The sequence below is a fragment of the Maylandia zebra genome, linkage group LG20 (genome assembly GCF_041146795.1).
Source record: "Maylandia zebra isolate NMK-2024a linkage group LG20, Mzebra_GT3a, whole genome shotgun sequence".
Taxonomy (NCBI): Eukaryota; Metazoa; Chordata; class Actinopteri; order Cichliformes; family Cichlidae; genus Maylandia; species Maylandia zebra.
Window position 1 is genome coordinate 26,494,212 of NC_135186.1, and position 24,809 is coordinate 26,519,020.

The 24,809-nt window shown below is 40.8% G+C and overlaps 1 protein-coding gene across 4 annotated transcripts in view; it reads left to right on the forward strand.

Annotated features, from left to right (window-relative positions):
- Positions 1-23,575, forward strand: part of adcy6a (adenylate cyclase 6a) — a 55,535-nt gene extending 31,960 nt beyond the window's left edge. For all 4 annotated transcript variants that reach the window (XM_014412767.4, XM_024798215.2, XM_024798216.2 and 1 more), the window contains exons 4-24: positions 4,249-4,398; positions 5,999-6,120; positions 6,780-6,891; positions 7,112-7,239; positions 7,373-7,531; positions 8,033-8,174; positions 10,844-10,972; positions 11,070-11,098; positions 11,184-11,331; positions 11,440-11,537; positions 16,577-16,664; positions 16,763-16,879; positions 16,970-17,122; positions 17,239-17,414; positions 17,667-17,687; positions 18,041-18,070; positions 18,260-18,392; positions 18,588-18,851; positions 18,939-19,143; positions 19,240-19,364; positions 20,627-23,575. In XM_014412767.4, the coding sequence (XP_014268253.1) occupies positions 4,249-4,398; positions 5,999-6,120; positions 6,780-6,891; positions 7,112-7,239; positions 7,373-7,531; positions 8,033-8,174; positions 10,844-10,972; positions 11,070-11,098; positions 11,184-11,331; positions 11,440-11,537; positions 16,577-16,664; positions 16,763-16,879; positions 16,970-17,122; positions 17,239-17,414; positions 17,667-17,687; positions 18,041-18,070; positions 18,260-18,392; positions 18,588-18,851; positions 18,939-19,143; positions 19,240-19,364; positions 20,627-20,755 (2,658 nt within the window). In that variant the 3' untranslated portion in view covers positions 20,756-23,575. The remainder of the gene's footprint in view (positions 1-4,248; positions 4,399-5,998; positions 6,121-6,779; positions 6,892-7,111; positions 7,240-7,372; positions 7,532-8,032; positions 8,175-10,843; positions 10,973-11,069; positions 11,099-11,183; positions 11,332-11,439; positions 11,538-16,576; positions 16,665-16,762; positions 16,880-16,969; positions 17,123-17,238; positions 17,415-17,666; positions 17,688-18,040; positions 18,071-18,259; positions 18,393-18,587; positions 18,852-18,938; positions 19,144-19,239; positions 19,365-20,626) is intronic.
- The last annotated feature ends 1,234 nt before the right edge of the window (positions 23,576-24,809 follow it).

Consider the following 24,809-nt stretch of genomic DNA (forward strand, 5'->3'; position numbering starts at 1 on the left):
TTTTCCAGTTTTTGCAGGGCCTGTCTTGTTTTTAGAGACGTGGAGGCTGTAACAATCTATTAGTGACAGCTTGACCACTGTCCAGAAACCTGTTTTCTGTATGTCACTAACAGAAAATCATTTCCTGATGGTCTTGCAGCATATAAAATATTTTAGCTGACTGTACTGATGTCAGTATCAACAACTATACTGAGCACAATAGTATTTATGAATTTTAGTCTAAGAGAGCATGGTGGTAGGTCTCTGGATCCCCAAGTCAGCATTCCAAACCTCAGTAATGGCTGCTTCTGGCTTATAACCCTTATCTTAACTTTATAACACTAAATGTCTTGTTGTGGTTTTACAGTTTCCATCATTTACAAAAATATCCATCCATCCATCCATCCATCCATCTTCTGCTTATCAAATTCAGGGCTCTGTTCAGGGTGAATCCCGAACAGGTCGCGAGCCTCTCGCAGGGAAAATGACTAACACCGAGACTTGAAACACTCAAGTCAATGACAGAGGGGTAGCAACACAAAAGGCAGGAGTAAATAAAAACACAAAGAAACAACTAAACCAACAATTAAAACAGAGACCATGACAACACGGGACTCAGGAGCGCCTAAATTCTTGAACTGTTTTCCAAAAGTACCTAACAGTGCACAAAGGTTTGCTGACTTCTATTATGTTTTGTTTTTAAACAAGCTTTTAATAAGGAATCTTTTATGTGTTTGCATAGATAAAATAAAGAACAGGGTCAAAGTAAGTGTAAAATAACTATTACATAGTTGAAGAAAAGTGCTGTCTTTGCTCTTTCATGGTCTTGTTTTGTCTGTTTTTTTGTTTCTAAGGTATGTTTAAAGCATTACCTGAAGCACAAAGTATCTCTGTGTATTTCCATTTCCACCCAGAAGATGTCAGTGTGTGATACACTTGGTGACAGAAAGACACTAAGCAGAAGGACTGGAAAGCAGATTTCCGTGTTAAAAACCGCTCCGTAACACAGACAAAATATTTTGGATTGAAGTTTCCACTTTACAGGCCTGAAATCTGTTTCTTTGCTCCTGTTGATATTTGATGCAGGATGTATCATCTCTGGGTTTCCTTCTGGTGCACAGACAACCTTTGTTACTGTCTAAGTGTATCCTCTACCGTGAGAGGCGTCACGTTTAAGTTGTAAACAAGAGCACATCTCTGAAGGAAGTGGCCTTATGTGGGGTCAGCAGCAATCCCCATGATGCGTTTGGGCACATTTGTATTATTATTTTTGGATACTGGGGGTTATCCCATGGCAGCAGCGCTTTAAACCACAAACACTTCAAAATAAGATAGCAGCACACAGCCAAGCTGCAAATATTAATAAGTGGTCAGTGGGCTGTGAGGGGTAGAGGGGACAACAAATCCCACAATCAGGACCATTTCCTGTCAGGAAGTGTGTGTGTGTGTGTGTGTAATCCTGTCTAGCTGTCTTGTGAGGACGCACTCACCGGTCCTCACAAGTTTGAAGGCCTTTTAGAGGCTCAAAATGTGGTTTTAGTGTCAGGGTTACATCTAGGTTATGGTTAGGTATAGGGTAAGGGTTAGGGTTAGGCATTCATTTTTAATGGTTAGGGTAAGGGGCTAGGGAAACCATTATGTCAATGAAGGTCCTCACTAAGATAGCTGAACGGGGTTGTGTGTGTGTGTGTTACTAGTTTTGGAGAAATTATTTAAAAATAAATATATATGAAATGAATATAAATATTCAGAAGAAGCAGTCTTCTAATCTGTTTAAGTCCTAGTTCATATTCGGTCTGAATTTGCACCATGTAACGTTTATTCTGTTTATTAATAAATGTTACATGGTGGCAGACGATGACTTTTCCAGGCATCTGTACAGAGATTGGATTTTGACTATCCAAAGGCTTATACAAATAGTCTGTTCACGATTATGAGAAACATCATTTAAATGTGGACATACAGGAACAGCATAATGATGCCTTTATTCCAGTAATACTAGTCTGTTTGCCTGCAGAGTGGTTGCTGTGTAGCAGTTTGATCACAATCATTTCGCAACCAAATAAACTGTCGATCAAACGTTATGTTAAAAAAACAGACGTGTGCTTCCATTGGGCAGGTTGAAGAGTACCACTTAGATTTCATTTAGACCTCTAATCAGCAGGCATTTGCTCAGAGCATTTATGTTACAGATTACAGATTTTATGGACTATATTCCATCTGTGATCTGCGCTATGAGCATTTGTGATCTATTTATGCTACAGTCGCACTAATGAAAACGGTGCTTGGAGACCACAACACAACCAAAATTATTTCAACCATTAATATGTGACCTTGTCACCTTTAAAGAGTCTTTAAAGAGCACGTCTACAGCAACTTGCAGTCAGCTGCTGTCTTCAGAGGGACTTTGATGTGTCAAGACTAAGATACGATGGAGTCAATCTGCTATTATTTTGTGATTGAACGAGGTTCAGTTGGTAGTTACATGCAATCTGTTTGTGATAATATTGCAAATAACTGACAGATTGGTGAAAATAGCAAATCGGTTAACGTCTACATACACAGAAATTCGATTTAAGTACTTACATTCAGAGTCGAATCAGAACCTTAAACATCTGAAACAGAAGTTCTGAACTTCCTCCACAAACAGTGATGTAGTTGCTGCAGACTGACGATTCAACTGCAAAATGACGCTCTCTGAAATCTCGCTCTCACATAGGACCAGAATACACCAGCTATGAGGCACAGAGACGGACTCAGATTGTTTTTGTGTGATCGTGTAAGCAATCTATTGTCATCAACTAAACACTGATTATTTCAACCCTTAGCCAATCTTGTTATTTTTGTTATATTCATATGTTGGGAATAAAAAAAGTCAACCAGTCTGTCTAAAATTAGTGCAGGCAAACCAAGGGGTCAACCAAGGGGACAGGTTGTGTCCCACCAGGAAACCTGTGTAATTGATTTGAGCTAAAAAGTGGTCGCCCAGAGGCAACCGGTTTATTGTTACTTGCAAAAAACATTGAGGGTTTTACCATCCATCACAAGAAGGTTGGTGTTTTTACTGAGGCTTTAGGGGCACAAGAACTTCTAAGAATCTTAGAGTAATAGCTGTATGGACGTGTAGCCCTGACAATCAGTCACATGCAGATCACATGCCACACCGCAGCAGATTTAAAAACAACCACCATCCACTAAAAAGAAGTAAGATCTCTATATTGCAGTAGCTCAATACTAAGGAAGTATAATTGTGTTTTAAGACAAGTTTTAGGTCATGGTTGGTCACCGTCTAACTGCAAAAAGGCAATTTATTTCATAACCTCGGGGCAGCAATTGACTGCTCTGTCCCCCCTGAGCTTCTGCTTAGGTCACATGACCTGAGAGTTCGGACAGGAGTGTAGGGGTGAAGTAAAGTAAAGTCAGAGATGACTCTAAAAAGCACAGGTAGCTAGTGAAGCGAAGCCAGAATGAAACATGATGCTCTGGCTTCGTTTGATTTTTAACTATGTGTTAATGTTTTTGCCAAGTGCAACAAGTGGTTGCACTTGGCCTGCTGTTTTTATCTGTCCTGCAGCAAACATGACAAAAGTACACAACATGCTTTTTTTGTTTGAATTATTTGCCTCTATAGTACTTTAATTTGTTGTTTTACTGTTTATTTCAGACTCCATAGCTGACAGAAAACAGCCAGCATTTTATTAAATCAGCATTGGCTCTAACAGGATGTGAGTGTTTCTGTTACTTCCTGAAGCCTGCTGGAAACCATCTGTCTTGACTCGATTTTGGTCGGCAAAGCTTCAAACCGGCCGTCTGTGATTTAGGACTTTTATTTTTGGACTGACGATGGAATATTTTACCAAGTTCCTCTCACACACGGCCCACAGTGTAAAGGCGCCTTAATGCACAAACAGTCTTGAGTCTCTTGAGACAAACAGAGAACTGAAATGTCAGAATGACAAAAAAGGTAAACAGCAGAATGAAACTCACACCGCTTGTGTCGTAGTTTCACCCTTACAATGAGTGTAACACAAACCCTGCCGTCAGTTATCGTTTTGTGTCCTTTTATGGAAGGAAGTGAAGTTGAACACCTGTATCTCTGAGTCTGTTTGCATCACTGCCGCTACTGTTACAAAGATTAAAGTACCTAATACAGACCGTTTTCTAGCAGTAAAAGCTGCGTTGCTAGTGCATGTTTGATTATTCCTCTTCCTTCTTCTTTTCTAATGCTTTATAATCTCTTCCCCCCCCCCCCCCATTCACTCTCTCCAGGTGAGTGCTAATGTCCTGATCTTCCTGTGCACCAACATCATTGGCATCTGTACCCACTACCCTGCCGAGGTTTCCCAGAGACAAGCCTTCCAGGAGACCAGAGGATACATTCAGGCCCGGCTTCATCTGCAGAGGGAGAATCAACAACAGGTAAACCTGCACACACAATTCTATCTCCCAGCACTTATTTGCAACAGAACACAAAGAGTCTCTCTGCAGTGTCAGTGTTTAATGACTAGAAATGAACATAACTTTTTGATCTTGATGTTGCAACATTTAGCGACACTCCTAATTCATGGTGGTTGCTTTCTCCAAGACGCTGGAAACACCTTTGACTCGTTTTTATTGTCAGGAGTTTATCTACATTCTATATAACACCCTCATTTTACTTGGAACAATATCACTTACACAAGCACGTCCTCCAGGAAAAAGAACATCAGATGTACACGAGTACATTTATGAGTACATATACCTGCATGTGAACCTTTGCTGATTCCTGGTTTGGCTGTTGATGAGCTCTTTTGGTGTGGAGGAGGGCTCGTCACCAACACCACCATACTCAAACAGTTTCATTATTGAAAGCAGTGATGTTTTGACTCTTTCTGAAAGCGTACGGCCTGCACAGTCCATTTATTTCTTCTTTTTGTAAAGATGTATGTCAGTTAAAGTGAACTATATGTGGTTCAGTATGAAGCAGCAACAAAAACTAGAGATTGACACAAAAGTTGTTTGAAACAGTTGTTATGTTTAAATTAATAAATGGCTTTAAATTCGCTCATAGCATGAATAACATTTGAGCGAAGAGTATGATGAGATGTAGCAGGAAGTTGAGGCCCTCTTAAGCCAGCCAAGGCTTTATCAACAATGGAGGAGGGCTGAAGAGAGGCATAACAAGCAATAGACTATAAAGGCATGACAGCGGTACATTCTAGTGGCTGTTTTATTCTAAACCCAAGAATTAGCACCATCTCACAGCACAGTGTCCATAAAATGAAGCAACAAGCATATGAGATCAGCATCAATAGACCAACCCAGAAAACAGGGTATCAATAAATACACGCTCAGTGCCGACATCCATTTCCTGTGTGGTGCTCCGACAGAATCCTGGGTCCTACAAAAGACATCTTTATATAAAACTATATAAAGAAATATATGTATATCTGTCTAAGGCTTCTAACTTGGGAAAAATTTCACTTGCAAACTCAATGCAAATCTGTCCATTAATCTTTGTGTTCTCCTGCCAACAGACAAACTGAATTAATGAAATAAGTAACTTCCTCAAACAAATGTAGTTTTTAGCTCATGCTACTGAATCCAGAGGACTAAAAAGCATATTTTTGTCTCTCAAATGGATAGGATAAGTATTTTCAGCTGCTGACAGGATGTTCCTCTGTGAACGATGGAAAGAAAAATGCCGACATGTTCATGATAATGAAAGGAAAGGGCACCCTTTTATTTTTGATAGTTTAAGGATAACATCTGGGGCGCAGAAAAGTGCAGCATATCAGGCTCTGGATGCACTGACAACACTTGTTAGACAAATCAGAAAAAACACGTCCTGTCTGCCTAAATCTGGACTTCTACCACAGCACAAACACACAGAGCTACTCACTCTAAGATATGAGTTCTAAATGTCTCTGTAAATAATGGGATAATAAGAACACAGGCACAAACACATATATAGAAATGTAACCACAAAATTGTGACTGACAAGATCTGCATTTCCTTGTTTATTTTTTGTGATTTCCAGGAACGTCTGTTGCTTTCAGTGTTGCCGAGGCATGTTGCCATGGAGATGAAGGCTGACATCAATGCCAAGAAGGAAGACATGATGTTTCATAAGATCTATATCCAGAAACACGACAATGTCAGGTCAGCCGGGCGTGTGGCCTCAACACCTAACGTAACATTTAACCCATGAATTCAGATTTTAGCTACTAAATTGTCTTTCTTTTCTATAATTGTTGTAAGAGAGGTCATATCATGATACACTGAAAAACATGTGACATTGTAAAGCATTAAAAAGCCTGTTAGGATTTTGTTAATCCCATAAAATGAAGAGAAAATAAACAAAATCATACCATAAATTCATCCTAAGAATGGCTAACTCACGTTGGTGCACACATAAACACAAAAACACACATGTTTGAGCGCGCTCACAGAGTCAGAAGACGGTAGAGTGGTTTGGCAGAGTGGAGGCTAATTAACACTAGTGAGGGAATACTTAATCACCAGCAGCCAAGATAAGATAATCCCCAAAGATGGAAAGCTTCAGCACACATTCAATTACAGCACTGAGCAAACACGGTGCACTCGGTCCCTCACACACGCGCGCGCGCGCACACACACACAGATGCTTTAAGGTCAAACACCCTTCCTCTCTCAAGGTCATCTGCCCTGATAGTAACATAATGCAATAGTATATCGCTGAGGTGTAGCTAAATCAAACTGAATCAGCTTCGTAGGTTTTTATCTCTCATGATCGAGGATTAACTGTGTTTTGTTTTTGCTCCTCTTCATCTCGTCCTCAGTATTCTGTTTGCAGACATCGAGGGTTTCACCAGCCTGGCGTCTCAGTGCACGGCTCAGGAGCTGGTCATGACACTAAACGAGCTCTTTGCCCGTTTTGACAAACTGGCGTCGGTAAGCAGTCTTCCGTTACTTGTGTCTGTTTCTAAAAGGGATAGTTTGGCAGTTTAAGGGGTTGTTTTAGAGTGTTGATAGTGGATTTTTTTTTATCCTTTGCTGTTTCTTGTGTTTCTTTGTTTTAAGTTTAAAAGCAGGTGAGAAGTATGAAGTGCTTCCTGTATGGATATGTTTTTATTTATATTTTTATCTTGTCCTGTTGTCTTTTCTTCCTCAGGAGAATCATTGTCTCCGTATTAAAATTCTGGGTGATTGTTACTACTGCGTGTCCGGGCTGCCTGAACCCCGGGCTGACCACGCCCACTGCTGCGTGGAGATGGGTGTTGACATGATAGAGGCCATCTCGTGAGTAAAAACAGTGTATACATGCACCTGTATGTGGTGTTTGTTTCTGCGTTGTTTACAGTGTTTTGCATATTCCTCCCACTGCTGATGAGACACTCGTGTGTGTCTGTGTGTGTGTGTTTCCGTTTTCCAGGCTGGTGCGTGAGGTGACAGGGGTCAACGTTAACATGCGCGTCGGCATTCACAGTGGCCGTGTGCACTGCGGCGTGCTGGGACTCAGGAAGTGGCAGTTTGATGTGTGGTCCAATGATGTCACGCTGGCCAATCACATGGAGGCGGGAGGCAAAGCAGGGTGAGAGTGAGAGAAGCGTTTACAGTTTGTAAAAACTATCACAGTGTTTTAAGAACTCCAAATGCACGGCCACTTACTGCGATCATTTTTTTTTACCCTTTGTTTTGTTTTGATGTTTTTAAATTGCTACTGCTTCAAAAATAATTTGTTGATGTCTGGAATTCATATTTTTCCGTGGTGGTACAGTTCGTACTGATGTCGGAGGTTGTTAAAAGCTCTCCTGTTATGAAAATATCATATTTGAACTTCAAGAAGTACAAGTGATAAGGCCATTTTGAGACTTGACTTGAAAAGCTTTCTGCGCTCTTGAACGTTGTTTTACAACAAATTAAAAGAAATTGTTTCATTCATTTCTAACATGTTCCTGACTTATGTTCAGCAGCAGTTCTGGAGCTATTAATATATGCCTGCTGTCCCCCTGTGTATGCCTTTAATGTGAAAAACAAAAAAAAAATAAACACCCCACATAAAGCCACTTCCTGGTCTTTTTGTCCCTGCCAGGCGGATCCACATCACAAAGGCCACGTTGCAGTATCTGAATGGGGACTATGAGGTGGAGCCAGGTTTTGGAGGTGAGAGGAATGCGTATCTGAAGGAGAACAGCATTGAGACATTCCTGGTCCTTGGCTGCAGCCAAAAACGGGTCAGTACACAAACATACACACAAATATAAGAGGTGTAGGCGGGGAAATCTTCACCAAATTGAGACATTGGTCAGAGTTTTCTAGCCGAACCTGAAAAAAAAACCCACCAGAAAGGGACCAACAAAAAGGTCGCCACACACTAAAAATATACATAGAGATCAGATGGCCGCCATGACAGTATTGCCATTAAGAAAACTGAATCAAGAACATAAATAAAATAAATAAACAAAATTCAACATCCTATTGGTTTGAGGAAAAAGTAGAGGTCACTGCTTGTGACAGTTCATTTGGTATCGCTGAAGACAAGGCCCCCATCTCTTGTTAGATCTACCCTGAATATCTGTTTTATACTTATGCATTTCTTCCATCTGTATAACAAATAACACCACCTTAATTTAATATGCAAAGGTATATGGAGATTTAGACTTAAAGGTTTCTATGGAGCATCAAAAAATCACCAAGCTATGGTCCAGTCCATCTGGAGAACATGCCAATCGCGTAGGGCCAAAAAATAAATACTAAAAGAAGAGTCGTACTGTATATGTGTCAACATGACAGGGATTTCACAGAGTAACAAGAAAGTAAAGTAACGAGTAAGAAAATGAGAAATATAAGTAATGAGTAATGTGTAATGTGTAATACATGCTCATTTGGAAGACCGTATTTGGTATAAAGGAAATGATGCTCGTCCGTAACACATCTGCCAGAGTCACAGTCTGCATCTACCTGCATCTAATACCTCATCCAGCTGAGCAGGCATAAAAGAATGGTTATGCCATAGTGGGACATGTAAGGAGACACTAGGAGCCTGTCTGTGATTGCAGCGCTGGAGAATAACAGAGTAAGAGGATGCATTTTTAACAACTGAGGTCTCAAGGTGTACCCACAGGGGGATATCTTCATTGCTTGCATCACTGGATTGGTCTATCTACTTCCAATAAACAAAGGCTCTTGAATTGGCTGCCCAGTAGTAGAGTCTCAGGAAGAAGAAGCCCAAGGCCTCCCACCCTACTGGACTTGTGTAGATGGGCCTTAGACTTTCAGTGTGACTTGTAGCCACAAGTAGGTAAAGTAGTAAAGTCAGTAAACTCACCATTTTAATAGGGTTCACCCTGACAGTCATAGTTAAAGGCAGCACTCTACAACGTTCGATATTGGCTCTGAGTTTGTTGACTAATTCCATGAAATTAAACTTCAAGAGTAAAAAAATCATCTGCTTGTCTAAATGGCAAGGTTTTCAGAAAGTCTGATGAAAGTTATGAATGTTAAGGGCATAATTTGACCAGATAGATTTAATAGCTACAGTGTGAATACCATTCCACTGACAAACTGGGAGTTTTGTTGCTTTAGCAGGCGATCAGTCCAAAGAAAACAGGCCTGTCTTCTAAAGCCAAAAGAAGAGTTGGTGGGAGTGTGTTGCTTCAGGTGTTGCTGAAATATGAAATATAATCCAGGAAATACAGCAGCTGGAAAAACAGCAACCTCCCGCTAATCCAAGAGGAACATGTAAGATGACATAGGATAAAATATAGTGGGGAATTCTGGCTAAAACATTACATAACCTGTAAAACAGCTCAAATTGAGTAAAATACAATAAGAAAGGACAAAATAGCTTGATAAGATGAAACATTATACAAAAAAAGAACACAATTAAATATGGCCACAGTTTGGATTTCCCCTGATATCTATAGTCTCAAAATCAAAAGGCGCAAACAAACACGTCCCTTCACCAAACGCCTACTTTCAGCTTCTCCTCTTTCCACATTGTATTCATGAGCACAGGAACACATCCCTCCACTTTCTTCCATTTATCCAACCTAAGATCATGGTGGACTGGAGGCTGTGCCAGCGGTCTTATGGCAAGAGGCAGGATACACCCACCAGTCTGTTGCAGGGCGAAAACAGAGACAGTCTACCAGTTGCGCTTGCATTCACACCTACAATCAATTTAGATTTGCCAGTGAAGCTAACCTGCATCTCTGTAAATCCTATTTTAAACATGAATATTCACTTTTGCTTAAAACAATGAAGTCTTGCCAATTTAAAAAGTATTAACATATTACATTGGAAACACTGAATATGAAATAAACACAATTCCATTAATTATAAAAATGCATTTAGGCTCCTATGGTGTCTTCAGACCGTGAGAGGAAGACAGAGTACCAGGGGAGAGAACATGCAAACGATGGTTTGAAACCCAGAACCTTCTCACTGTGAGGCGACACGGCTAATCACCGAGTCATCATACCTGTTATAAAGCATTTATTATTATAACATAAATCATCAGATAAGAGTTTTGTGTAAGAGCAGGTTACACTTATCTTAACAGTAGGGTGTTAATTATTTTTTCCCAGTTGTGCTGGCAAAATAAAAAATGAAGTGCTTAATAAAATGATTCATTTCAAATCATTTTATATTTCTGAACTACTTTAAAGTACAAAGGTTTTGAAGCACATTGGCGATATAACAGATAGTGAAGATGTAATAGTTATTGAAGGAAACAGAGCTGAAAAAGCATAATTTGTGAATGAAGTCCTCTTGAAGATCCCGAGCTGCCTCGTGGGAAAATTGAAAGCCAGAATTTAAACAAGTCACACATTTTGTCGTTCTCCATGTTGTGTTGCACGAGAACAGTTGGTCAAGCCTTCGTGTTGTTCTCTCCGAGCAGAAGGAGGAGAAGGCGATGATGGCGAAGATGCAGCGGACAAGAGCCAACTCTAACGAGGGGCTGATGCCACGCTGGGTTCCCGACAGAACCTTCACCAGGACCAAAGACTCCAAAGTCTTCAGACAAATGGTGAGACTCGACATCGACGCGCTGCTTCACAGCGACAGAGCGGCGCTGCAGCTTTTCTGCCAGAACCATAATTTTGTCTGCTCTCTTTCTTCTCCAGGGGATTGATGAAACCTCCAGTAAAGACAAGTAAGCACGGACTCTGACACACCACTTTGCCTGATTGGGTTACCCCTGTTATCGCCTGCTCAGTCTGTGCCTCTTCTTTTTGCAGCCGTGGCGTTCAGGAAGCCATGAACCCAGAGGATGAGGTGGATGAGTTTCTGGGACGGGCCATTGACGCTCGCAGCATCGACCAGCTAAGAAAAGACCACGTTAAGAAGTTTCTACTCACCTTCCAGACTTCCAGTCTGGAGAAAAAGGTTAAAACTGTGATGCCTCATTATTGCTAAAGCTTTTTATCTTAAATATCAGCCATGTGTGGAAAAGTCTACTCCTATTATTTCTGATTTCTTCTTTTTTTTGTGCAGTATTCCAAGAAGGTGGACGATCGTTTTGGAGGCTATGTTGCCTGTACTCTGCTGGTATTCTGCTTCATATCCTTCATACAGATTGTTATTTTTCCACAGTGAGTATTTCACCCATTCCCATAATGCTCTACTGCGAATGCTTTTGTGTATAACCCCATCAAGGGGACCCGTTAGGCTCATTTGTAGCTATTCTTGGTTTCTGTGAGAGTACCTTTGCATGAGTCACAGCTGAAATGATTTATCTGTCCTTTTACAGATAAGATTGATTAAAAGAAAAAAATCTCACAACCCCAATGATGTAAAACATTTTAAGTTATTAACAAAAAACAAAAACAAACATGCTGATGTTATTTATGAGATCTGATCTCGTTCGTATTTTGACTTTAACCTCCTAGGACCTGGCGTCCACATATGTGGACGTCACATTTTGGGTTGCCTAGACCAAAATACAAAATTTTGCTCTACAAGGGCCTGATATTCATGTACAAGCACATGATATTGCCACTGCTCGATCAAAAATTAAAACGAATGTCCTCATTTATGGATCTCATTTTTCTCAGAAACAAAAATCTTGTAAAAAAACTATTTGTTTTTACATTCATGAGGTCCCAATCAGCCCAAATATCAAAGAGAAATTAAATGCCATGGTTAAAGATGGCGAAATGTTGTCGGTTTCAGCATAAAGACCAAACTGTTGCAGCTAATGTAGAAATTCTAAGGCTTCATTATGAAAAAGTTTTCATAATTTCATCTTTATTTCTGAAATATCTAGCTTTTTCTCACGCCAAAGTGTTTAAGCTCTAGGGGTGCAACGATACACAAAATTCACGGTTCGGTTCGATACTTTGGTGTCACGGTTCGATATTTTTTCGATACAAAAAAAATGTTCATGCCTTTTTAATTTGTCATTTATTAAAATTATAAATATATATTTTAACTCAAAAGTACAGTTTTTAAATTTAATGTTGCTGAAACAAAAGTAATGAAAAAAATAAATATATCTCAGGGCTCTCAAAATTTCAAAATCCCTGGTAGCCCTTCGGGCAGGGACTCTTCAGTTTTTGGTAGCCCAAAATAAATGTAAGTAGCCCGAATAAAAAAAGAGAGCAATTTTTTGATTGATATTTTGTTTCCTGTTTTGTTTCCTTTACAATATTATACATTAAAGTATAATATTGTAAAGGAAACAAAACATTCAACAAAAAATTGTTGAAAAACAAATTACAACATTGTATAAAAATTACAATCATCAACTCAAATACTTGGTTCTAATTGAACAGAAATTTCTATGAACTTGTAAGAACTGTGTAGGACATGAATCAGTCTGTGTCAGATCCTGAATTTGAAATTTCCGCTGAAGTCACAGGTAAGAGGCAAGTGGGACCAAGATCTAGGCCATTTGCTTTTTGAAGTTTGCAAAGACTACTAAATTTTGCCAGTGGTAGTTCACTCTTTGCAACATAGTACGCTGTTCTAAACAGATTTTTCAGGTTTATTTTTAGTATGTTATTTGCAATTGGTGTTTGTTCTGGGAAAGATATTGCAGACTGCGCAATAATGCATTTCTTGCATTTGGGGGCCTTTCTTAAAATGACTGGTCCCAGTAACAAAGGCGCTTGTCGACTCAGAAATCGAGAGAAAACCAACAACACACCCGGCAGAACATTATGTTATTTACACGGGTGCACATAAGTGGTCCGCATGTGCGCATTCGCTGTCAAAATAAAAGACGCACCAGATAAGAAGTTGCAACGCGCGTTTGCGTCCATATAAAAAGCACTGTTTTTGTCCACTAGAGTGGGATTTTCACGGCACATTCCGCACCACCTCTCTGTGCGTTCATCATTTGTTTGAAGCCAGCTCACCTCCTGCAACCACTTTTCCGAGAGCTTCTTTTGTGGTTCGGACTCCTTCTGACATTTCTTTGGAGGTGGAGGAACACCAAAGTAATTGCTTAAAGGAGCTTCTTCGACATCTTTAAGAGTTTTAAACAAATGTCTGTCCTCCTCCAGAAAATCTTATGTATGCAAACACGCGTTGCAACTTCATATCTTGTGCGCGTTTTTTTTTGTTGTTTTTTTGACAGCGAATGTGCACCTGCGGACCACTTATGTGCAGCCCCGGTTATATAGCTCGTCATATTGCAGCCACAGAAATTCTTTTGTCCATGAAACCATAAAGCTGCACTTTCTTTTTGCCTTATAGTCTGATTTGTCATAACTTTTCCGTTTTGTGGTAAGCTTTTCTTTGGCTGTCACTTCTTCACCCTGACCTGTCTTATTTGGCTCAGCAGAACTAAAATATATATCCTGCTGCTTTTACACACACACACACACACACACATAACGGTCAGCGATTCTCTGCGCGATCAACCTCTCATATGTTTAAGCTGCGGGAGATTTCACTTGTCATGTTTGCATAGTAAGCTAACGATTGATAAGACGATGTCAGAGGAATTGGTGCGCAAATTATCATCACTCACCAATCAGTACTGTCGCTCTCTATACACAGTTCGCGCGATTGCAAAGTGAAAGCTAGCCCCGGGACGTCGGGCTAGCGATTTTGCAAGCCCTGTATCTGATTGAGGAATCACTCATCTTTGAAAAAGAGAGTTTATTACAGAGAAATGGCTCTTTCCAAAATAAAAGCTATACTATACCCTTCTTCTGGGCTATATTCTCAGCAGCATATTGTAGCGGGTCAGGGCTGTTCGGGGTTCTGTTTGTACAGTTATGTTTTGTTTATGTTGCCATAGTGACGGATGACGCCCTCTCGCTGCGACGATGTGTCTTTCCGGGGTCAGAGGGCGCCCTGTGTGTTGTTGTTGTTGCTGTGCGGTTGCCGCGCTGAGCAGTTAGCTAGCGGTAGTGTTCTTCTGCAGATGTCAATAAACGGCTGTGCTCCCTGGCTAGCTCACGGGAAGCAAGACCAAACGACACCTCCGTCTCCTCCTTGTCTGAGCTCGCCACATTGGTGTCAGAAGTGGGATGATGGTGGCACCCCATGTTCTGACCCGAGTGACTTTTCCCCCGCCGGTCGTGACCGGCCGGTGCGCCAAAAGAAGGCACCTGGACATTTGCAGGACTTTGTGTGGGGTAATGGGGTTGTCGGGGATGACTGACCCCTTAGGTGGGGGCTATGTAGCGGGTCAGGGCTGTTCGGGGTTCTGTTTGTACAGTTATGTTTTGTTTATGTTGCCATAGTGACGGGTGACGCCTTCTCGCTGCGACGGTGTGTCTTTCCGGGGTCAGAGGGCGCTCTGTGTGTTGTTGTTGCTGTGCGGTTGCCGCGCTGAGCAGTTAGCTAGCGGCAGTGTTCTTCTGCAGATGTCAATAAACGGCTGTGCTCCCTGGCTAGCTCACGGGAAGCAAGCCCAAACGACACCTCCGTCTCCTCCTTGTCTGAGCTCGCCACAATATTAAACATATCAGGTCCCCATAAGTAGAATCATGTGCTAACGGCTGTCTAAATGACTCGGGTAAAGTTTGTAGCATGCATGTTTGTTGTTTTTGTCTGCTTCCACTTGTCTTTGCACTAGGATGATGTCGGCATAAATGTGCAGTCATATTCATTGTGTTCCCACTAGTGCTGTCAGCGTTAATCTCGTTGAAATGACGTTAACGCCACAACACGGCAAATCTCCGTTAACGAGCTACCCCTGATCGCCCCGTGCGTGGGGCTAGACGGCCAACACGTTAACGAGCTAACTGCGCTAACACACTAGTTCCCACCCATGTAATTGAGCATTGCGTGGCACATCCAACATACTGTTTTACTTTAGTCCATGACGCGCTTACCTTCAGGGTCATATGTCACATGAAACCCAAAATAATTCCAAACGCCAGATCTGAATGAGGGTGGGGGAGGTTCAATTTGCCATGTTGCAAGGAGAGCTTAACTTCTGTCTCGCTAGCTTGCCCTGCGCTCTTCCTTCTGACGATGCTGTCTGTGTTGAACGCTCAGTGGATCTGCGCTCGACAGTGCAGCCTAGGTGGAGTAGTCGAACGCAGATTCACTGAGCGCTCAACACAGACAGCATCGTCAGAAGGAAAGTTGATAAAATAAATTACAAATTTTGTATTGTTCATACATATGCGTACCGAACCGAAAGCACTGTATCGAACGGTTCAATATCGATACGAGTATCGTTGCACCCCTATTAAGCTCCCAATGTGTTTTGACAATATAAACTTTCACAGTGCAACAACGTTTCCTCCTGAAATCCACTTTTATGTCCAAGTTGTGTCACCTTTGAGCCCCCTGTTGTCAGCTGATTGAGTGCAGTTTATTATACACATCACTCCTGATGTGTAACTGACTGCTGGTCTGACCTTTCCCCACTGATGCACACCGTTCCAGTAAAACGTGATTGAACGACATGTTGCACATGTTGGTGAACTGAACCTGCCCGAGGGTTGCTCCGCCCACTTTAGTGACTAATAAGAACTGATGAGGAACTCACTGGTTGTACACTTTTAGTTATCCTACCTCCTTAGAGTTACAGGCTGTCATGCTGCTGGGCTTTTCCAGATGTTCACAAATATGGATTAAAGCCCCCACACTCATTTTAGACCAGCGTTCCCCAACCTTTTTTGCGCCATGGACCGATTTATGTCCGACAATATTTTCACGGACCGGCCTTTAAGGTGCCGCGCATAAATACAACAAAATAAAACCAGTGCCGATACCCCCAAAAAAGAAGATTTATTCATAACACACAGGAAAACTCCTGGGGAAACCGAGTTAACGATAAAAACATTAAAAAAATAACACTAAAAACCAATAAAAACCCCGAAAACCATAAATTTCACACCCAAGCCTCAACTCTTGCGGCCCTGTACCAAGCGACTCACGGACTGGTCTGTGGCCCAGTGGTTAGGGACCGCTGTTTTAGACCATGATTTTTTGGTATAAATATATTTAGATTGATTGTTTGTTTTTTTTTAAACTGTTTTAAAAAATGTTGATATTGTGAAAAACCTTAAGGGTCTTTCAAGGTTCTTCCTTGAAAATGAAATGCCAAAAATAAACTGGGTATTTTTCTGAAATTTAACTGATTTAGATAATAATAATGATGATTGTAAAACAAAACCCTAAATGTCCTTTTATAATCTGTGTTCTCTATTCTTTCCTGCAGCACCCCGGTCATGCTGGGAATCTACATCAGTATCTTCATCATACTCGCCAACATCCTCTTCATCTGTGCCATATACTCTTGCATCAAGGTAGAGCAGGTCACCTGGACTCCATACCAAATGTTGCGCTCATTTTCTTTTTCTTGCCTTCACCGTGTATTTAACATGTTCATCATTTCCGCTCGTAGATTTTTCCAGCTGCGATGCAGACTGTCTCGAAGAAGATTGTCCAGTCTCGCACCAACAGCACGCTGGTCGGAGTATTCTCCATTATCCTCGTCTTTATCTCTGCCTTCGTTAATATGGTGAGATCAAAGTTATCGCTAAACAAATTAAGCGCATCTGCTAACTTTGTGCGACATTGTTTGAAGTCGTGCTGCTTCACTTTCATGCAGTTTGCCTGCGACACCACGGGTTTGGCTGAATGCGTCGCTGAGAAGCTGAACACCTCTGCGGTGACTCCCTGTCTGATCCGCAGCTTGAATGTGTCCGTCGAGGGGGGTCTAGAGATCTGCCCCAGCCGAGGCCCCTCCTGCCCCTTTCCTGAGGTGAGCAAACGGTCCACACGCTTTAAAAGAAGAGTCTCAGATTTGCATTTGTGTTTTCCTGACACCTATCGTCGATGATGCGTGCTTGTGACGCCGCTGCCTCCTGTTTGTGTCAGTATTTCAGCTACAGCGTGCTGCTGACGCTGCTGGCCTGCTCCGTGTTCCTGCAGATCAGCAGCATAGGGAAGCTGGCCCTCATGCTGCTCATCCAGCTCACCTTCCTGCTGCTGGTGGAGTGGCCACAAGTAGCACTGTTTGACAATGCAGACCTCTTTGTCACCTCCAATGCCATGTAAGTGAAACAAGTGTGAAATTACAAGTCACCGAGAGGGTTTACTTCATTTGTACTGATAATTTAAGGGATGAAAGGGAATGGAAGATTTTTATTTTCAGTAATTTAAGGATAAATCAAAATACTTAAAATACCCTTATTTGCTCTTTCATTGATTTTGCTTCTGTTTACTCATGAATTCGAGCATGTACAACAGTGAAATCAAGTTTGTGCATTTTATTAATATATTTGAATCTTTCTGTCTGTTTTTAGTGATTTAAATGAAACTCAGTGGTAAGTTTTTTTTTTTTATTATTATTGATGTTTTTGCATTTAAACCTTTGCCATTGAATTTTTTGGTCAGAACACAAACAAAAAAGTACGGTTTGTGGATTTAGCTTTTAATTCCTTCACTTCACTTCTATACATACATATTCCATTAGATTGAAATCCACAGTTTAAAACATGTTTCATTGTCTCTTTCTAAAAATCTACTTTCATTTATACCTTAGCTGCAAATATGTAGCATGAAATAAATTGATATCAAAATCAAATCCTTAGACTGCTGATGTAAATATCTCTTGCATCATCATTTTAAATGATTTATTACTACTGACTAAAAGTTGTTGTTTTTTTTAAAATTTAAGGCCCAGTTTCAATGAAACTACAAACCAGTGGTAAGCCTACATTCAATGTTACTTTTAATTTTTGCATCTTGTTCAGTTACTATAATGTATTTTGCCCAATTTTAAACATCACCTTTCTTTAAATGTTATTTTCTTGTTGATCTTTTGCTTGTTTCTTTCTCTGTTTAATGTTTTTTTGTAGTCTTTCTTTAATCTCACTGCTTGTCATTCTCTCCGCAGCTCGTTTGTTGTGACCAAAGTGTCCCTGAGGGTCATGACTCCAGTGATCCTCACAGTTTTTGTCCTGGCACTGTACCTGCACGCCCAACAGGTTGAATCTACTGCACGCCTCGACTTCCTGTGGAAATTACAGGTATGGACATCAGGGTCCGCTAGAGGGCGCCACCTGACAATGTTAACCTAAAAGATCTTCCATTAATACCTCAAACATGTCCATGAGTAAAAAGTTGATAGAGCTGTTGTATGGTTAATTGAAATTAATTATTATATTATTATATCACTGTGTCTATAAGAGCTGATTTAGTTAATAAATAACCTCTATTTCCAGGCCACAGAGGAGAAGGAGGAGATGGAGGAGCTGCAAGCCTACAATCGTCGCCTCCTCCATAATATCCTACCGAAGGACGTAGCTGCTCACTTCCTGGCACGTGAGCGGCGTAACGACGAGCTGTATTACCAGTCCTGTGAGTGTGTAGCCGTCATGTTCGCCTCCATCAGCAACTTCTCCGAGTTCTACGTGGAGCTGGAGGCCAATAATGAGGGAGTAGAATGCCTCCGGCTGCTTAACGAGATCATCGCAGACTTTGACGAGGTAAACTCAGCCTGTCTCGGAAGGCCGTGTGTGATCGTCATTTGTTTCTCAGGTGCAGTCACCATCTGTGATCTCCTTACTTCTCAGATCATCAGTGAGGAGAAGTACAGGCAGCTAGAGAAGATCAAGACCATCGGTTCCACCTACATGGCAGCGTCAGGTCTGAACGACTCCACCTATGACAAAGAAGGCCGTTCCCATATTACTGCACTAGCTGACTATGCCATGAGACTGAGAGAGCAGATGAAATATATCAACGAGCATTCCTTCAACAACTTCCAGATGAAGATAGGTAAGAGGAAGTTAGAGGAGGAAACACGGTGGTTATACATTGCTGGTTTTGTTGGTGCAGTTTAACTTTTTTTTGTTTTTTGTCTTGAATTGACAGGTCTGAACATTGGGCCGGTGGTTGCGGGGGTTATTGGAGCACGGAAACCTCAATATGATATCTGGGGAAACACAGTCAATGTGGCCAGTCGTATGGATAGCACAGGTGTACCTGACTGCATACAGGTAGGTTTCTTGTAACTAATAAAATCAGCCCGGATAGGTTATTAGGGAGCAATCAAATATCACTGGGTGGATTTGATGGTAATATTTTATATCTGCACATTTATAGATTGCTGTAGAAATGTGAAATAAAAACACTTTAGAGATAAGATGTCCAGGTGTGCTTTAATACTGAAATGAAATAATATAGAAACAACGATGAAAACAGAACAAAAACAAAATTTAAAGCAATAAAAAACGCAGGACTGCACATAAGTAACAAATACAGGACACATGCAGGACTATTTATACACAGAGGACAAACAGGAAGTAAAAGAAACCAAAACTTCAAAGTAAAATAAGAAATAACCAAAGAAGACCAATAGAGATATGAATACAAGCACTTAGCAGAATGTAAGAGACCTACATGAACACAAAGGGAACAAAGCGTAAACGCAGAAATGAGACTGAGGGAGGCACAACGCAGGGAACAAGACTACTATGCAGACAATAGACGAGGCTCAAACAACAACACAAGAGACATCACAGAACTGAAAGAGTAAAGTAACAGCAAGAGACTCGATATCATGATATTAAAGATCGCAGTATACTAGAACAATAAAGAAGTAAAAACTCACAAAACTAACATTAGTCAAATAAAAATTGGAACTCAAAGCAGCTTACTATTTGCATTTTTTTCTGAGAGAAATTTATTGAGCAGATATTGAGCTTTTTAGTTGCTGAGTGCTTCTCTAAACTCAGCAGCCTTTTGCTTACTGTGTCTCTCTTCAGTTTAGTGCTGAAGTGTTTGTGGACAGTGGATTTCCCCCCCCTAAAAACTGGCAAAAGCTACTGCTAGCATTGTAAAGTTGTAAACGGTGAGATAAAATTTGTTTTAAAACTTTTATCTATTAGCGGAAGCTGAGACACTGTCTTAAATGTGAAAAACAAAACAAAACCAGAATATAATTTTTTTTTTAAAAACCCAAAAAAACCAACAAAGCAGGCCTCAAATATCTCAGTTTCAACATTTCACATATGATTTTTTTAAAAAATATTTTTGGTAAGATTTAGTGGTATGAGTGTTATTATTTACATTTTAACCAGCATCAATACGATTTAAATTAAAAGTTGCTTAATTCAGTTTTAAATGTAAAGATTTCTTGACTTCATTTTGTCAGCTTCATAATAAAAGTTTATCAGTGCAAAAACAGACGAAGAGTTTGAAGTGACTGCTTTTAAAATATTGCGCTCTTTTGTAAATCGTTGTGTACATCTTTTCACAGGTGACCACAGACCTCTACCAGGTGCTTGTAAGCAAAGGCTACGTGCTTGAGTGTCGTGGGGTCGTAAAGGTAAAAGGTAAAGGCGAAATGACAACCTACTTCCTGAATGATGGACCGCCCAACAGTTAGCAGCCAAGACAGCGGCAGCAGCAGCAGATGCTGGGATGACCCCCCCACTGCAAGGACACGGCACCACTGAGCGAAGACTCGCGGTGTGAGCGAGCGGCTAAGAACTAGAGACGCCACCACTTGAATCCCGAGCAAAGAGGGGAAAAAAGAGAAACTTTGAAGACTTCAAACGGAAAGTGTTCTAGATGAGAGGAAAATGTTCTCGTTTGACGGCCGTTTTGGATCCCGTACATGTCGAAGGACACGTGTTTTTCTCATGTCTAGCCTCTCTCTCAGGCTTCTTGAAAGATGCAAAGTCTGTTTATTTAAAACGCCTTTTAGCCTGTGTCAAAAGAAGATTAACGCTGTACATACGGCTACTTTTTTATTTTACTTTGGGTCTTTTTGTTCGTTTGTTTTCTTATTCTGTATTTTTTTTTTTAATTTCACATGAATTACAAACAGGTACTCATGTTTTATTTCTGCATTAATTATTTATTTCGATCTCGATGTTTTGTGCAAAAAGGGTCCTTTATGAAAAAGTGTGGAAACATACGGGCACAAATATCCAGTCTATTACACGTTTTTTAAGTGTGTATGTACATGCATATTTGTGTGTGTATGAATATATGTATAAACTGAGGAGGAATATATTGACCAAAGACTAAAGTATTTACTAAAAGCAAGGCAAGACGTGTGGATATGTTCTTGCTAGAGTTAGCAATGATCTCCGCCTCTGTTATTTAAGCAGAGGGCCTGAACCCTCCGTCTTTCTGCCCAAATGCTGGCCACAAAGTCTGCTCCCTCCCTTTTTTAGACTATGTACAAAACATTTATTTCGTCTGTCATTCAGGCAGCAAAGAGCATATCACGAACCCTAAATTCAAACGCTGACCTCGATTGTTAAATTAGGTTAACTTAAAACTGACTAAAGACGACTAAGGATGTTATCAGAAGGTTATACCTGAGCAGTAAAAGTAGAGCCAGCCAGGATTTGGCCCCTCTTCATCCTCACTTCACATCCGATTGGTTCCTTAGAGCTTGAGCCGTTTTTTCGGCCGTGACAGTACACCGACATCGACTGCTCCTTCCCTTTCAGAGAGGTATTGTTTTGGTACAGATGGAAATGAAGGAACTTAGATCCGAAACCCGTTCCAGAGCCTTCGGGGGGGGGAGGGGGAGAAACTTTGGATTTCAATGCATCGGTATCGCACAGCCTGATTCTTCTATGAAGAAGAAATAGATGAAGGAAATTAATATATATTGATTTTAACTGAATACTGTGCTTTGTAATCCTGAAGGGGCATAACTATTTTCACTGTGAGGTTTTTATGATACAATGAAACTGCTTTCTTGCCAAACATAACTGCTTTGAAGCATGTCTGATTGTGGTATCTGGTTTTCATTTTTGTTCGTTTTCAGCGTAGGGTATTTTGTATCACTTCTGTATCCATCATTTGTATATTCTTAATGTTGTTATTATTATGATGATTCTGATTAATTATTATGCTTAATATGATGACTCCATTCCGATGAAGAGGATCAAAGACCAGCACGCTTTCTTGTAAAATGCCAGTCGTAAAGCTCCAGCTCACTGGTACCAACTGATCAACTGCAGCCAATGAGTTCTGCTGTTCAGTCCTGATGTACAGTACAGTATTTTTAAGCTGACGATAGGTGTGATCATGTATAGTAAGTAATAACCATTAGCTGCCTTTGCAGCAGAGCCCAAGTGGTGTATGCTCACATAAGCATAGCAGTAAACACACACACATTTACAAATGAATCACTGTGCTTTTTTTGTTTTTTGCTCTTTTTATTTTTTTATTTTTATTTTTTTAAATTCATGCCACTACTGCAGTATTGTAAATCTCAGCCAGGCTTTTCGGTGACCTCCACACACGTTAAAGTTCTCAGTGGTAACAAACAGCATCCCTCGTGTTACGCTGTTTAAAGAGGACAAGGTCGAGTTGGTAGGCCTTCACATATTTTCTCTCCTATTACACCCGCCTCAGCGGAAAATGAAAGCACTGATTGCTGAGTCTGATTGCCTTAAGTTGACATAAAACAAATCACAGATTAACACTAAATGGGAAGTGTGCTTGCTTTCCCTGCCTGGACCGCTAATGTTCGGGCAGAGAGAGAGAAAGAGGGACAAGGGCTCGTCGACATTATTATTATTATTATTTTTTACGTTAACTTTCTCATCGTTGTAAAGGTCTTGGTTCCCCCGGGCGCAGCTTTCTGTTAATTTGTAGGATCAGCCCTGACTCAGCTCTTCCCTCACACTTAGCAGTGGCAACCAACAGTTGATCACGTTTGTACCAAAGCCAGCTCACGCAGCCCTGTGCTTTTGGTCCCTCCTGTGCAATGATACTCGGGCTTGCGTCTAGAGGACAGTAATGCAACGGAGATCACCAACTATCACATGAACTGTGACCAATGAAGAGTGATTCGTATAAAGCAAAGAGTTTATAAAATGCACTTGAGTTTATTATAAAGATGTTCATTGTATGTATTCTATTTCTATTGGCTGTCCATAGACTTGTGTTGATTGTTAACTCTTGGGATGCTTTTGGGAGGGGAAGGGAAGAGGAGAGGGAAGGAAGGTTTGTCCCCATACTACTGAAACAGTGTTTTTGCTCAGGCCTGATGAATCCTTCCGTATTTGTTTTTGTTTTATTTGTATTTTTCCCTGAGTTGGAAGAGTTGAAAAGGGGATTTTTTTTTTTGTTGTTTTGTTTTTTGCAAAGTTTTGAAGGACGAGAAGAGTTGAGGACTATGACAAAGAGAAAAATAACATTTCCCCTTGAAGAAAAAAATAAAAAAAAATCAATGGCTGTTTTGTGTGACTGTATTTTTGCTCCTGATGCTGAATGTGACTCAGTCATTATCTTTGCTTTATAGAAACCTCCAGTAGTCTTAGCTTCCCTAAACCTTATTCTGCCAGAGGTTTTTTCCTGTTAAAAAGGAGTTATTCCTTCCCACTGTCACCAAGTGCTTGCTCATAGGGTGCTGTCTAATTATTGGGGTTTTTTTTTCCTCTATTATTGTAGGGTCTTTACAATATAAAGCACCTTAAGGTGACTGTTGTGATATATAATTAAAACTAAATTGACCTGAGTTCCTTTTTTGTAAGAAAAAAGGGTTTTAGATCACATTTTTTATGTAGGGGGACCTTAAATCCATCATTTTTATGTGTAGGAAACAAGCCTTCAAACCAAGGTATTCTCAAAGGTAAAGGGCAACAGCAGCAGGAAACATGAGAAAAGACTCCTGATGATCAGTGCACCAACATTATCGGCATATATAAGCTGCTGAGGGCAGCACAGTGGCGTAACGGTTAGTGCTTTTACCTCCCAGCAAGTATTTCCTGTGTTTAAATCCACCATCTGTTCAGGGCCTTACTGTGTGGTGTTTACATGTATTTCAGCTTCCTCCTACAGTCTGAAGACATGCAGTTAGTGGGGTTAATTGGTTCACGTAGATTGACCATAGGTATGAATGTGAATGGTTGTCTGTCTCACTGTGTTAGCCCTTTGAGAGACTGGCCAAGGTGTACCCTGCCACTTACCCTATGGGAGCCGGGATAAGCTCCAGCCCCTCTGACCTTTGAGGGTCAGATTCATTGACCTCAAATTGGATAAGGGGAAATAACTGGGTGGATATTACCGATTTCTAACTGTTGGTATCTGTTATGGCCACAGGCTTTTGTGCAAGGTTTGCCGTGTGTGTGTGTGTGTGTGTGTGTGTGTGTGTGTGTGTGTGTGTGTTGCAGGAGTTTCCTGGAAAACCTGGCCCTCCACACCCGGCCAGGGACATTTGAACCCTGCCTTTTGAGACCTCGCCCTGTCTTCACTCCGACTACTCCTTTGCTGACAGTGTTTGCACCGCCTCCATGCAATGGCAACCCTGTTTGTTTTGTTTTGTTTTGTTTTGTTTTATTTGACCTATTATCTTAATTCAGTTTCTAAACATACAACTGCCATCCATTCATGGCTTTGCACCACTGATACAGCCTTACATGAACCATGATTATTACTAAGTTTAATAAACCTTTGGTAATCCCTATTCA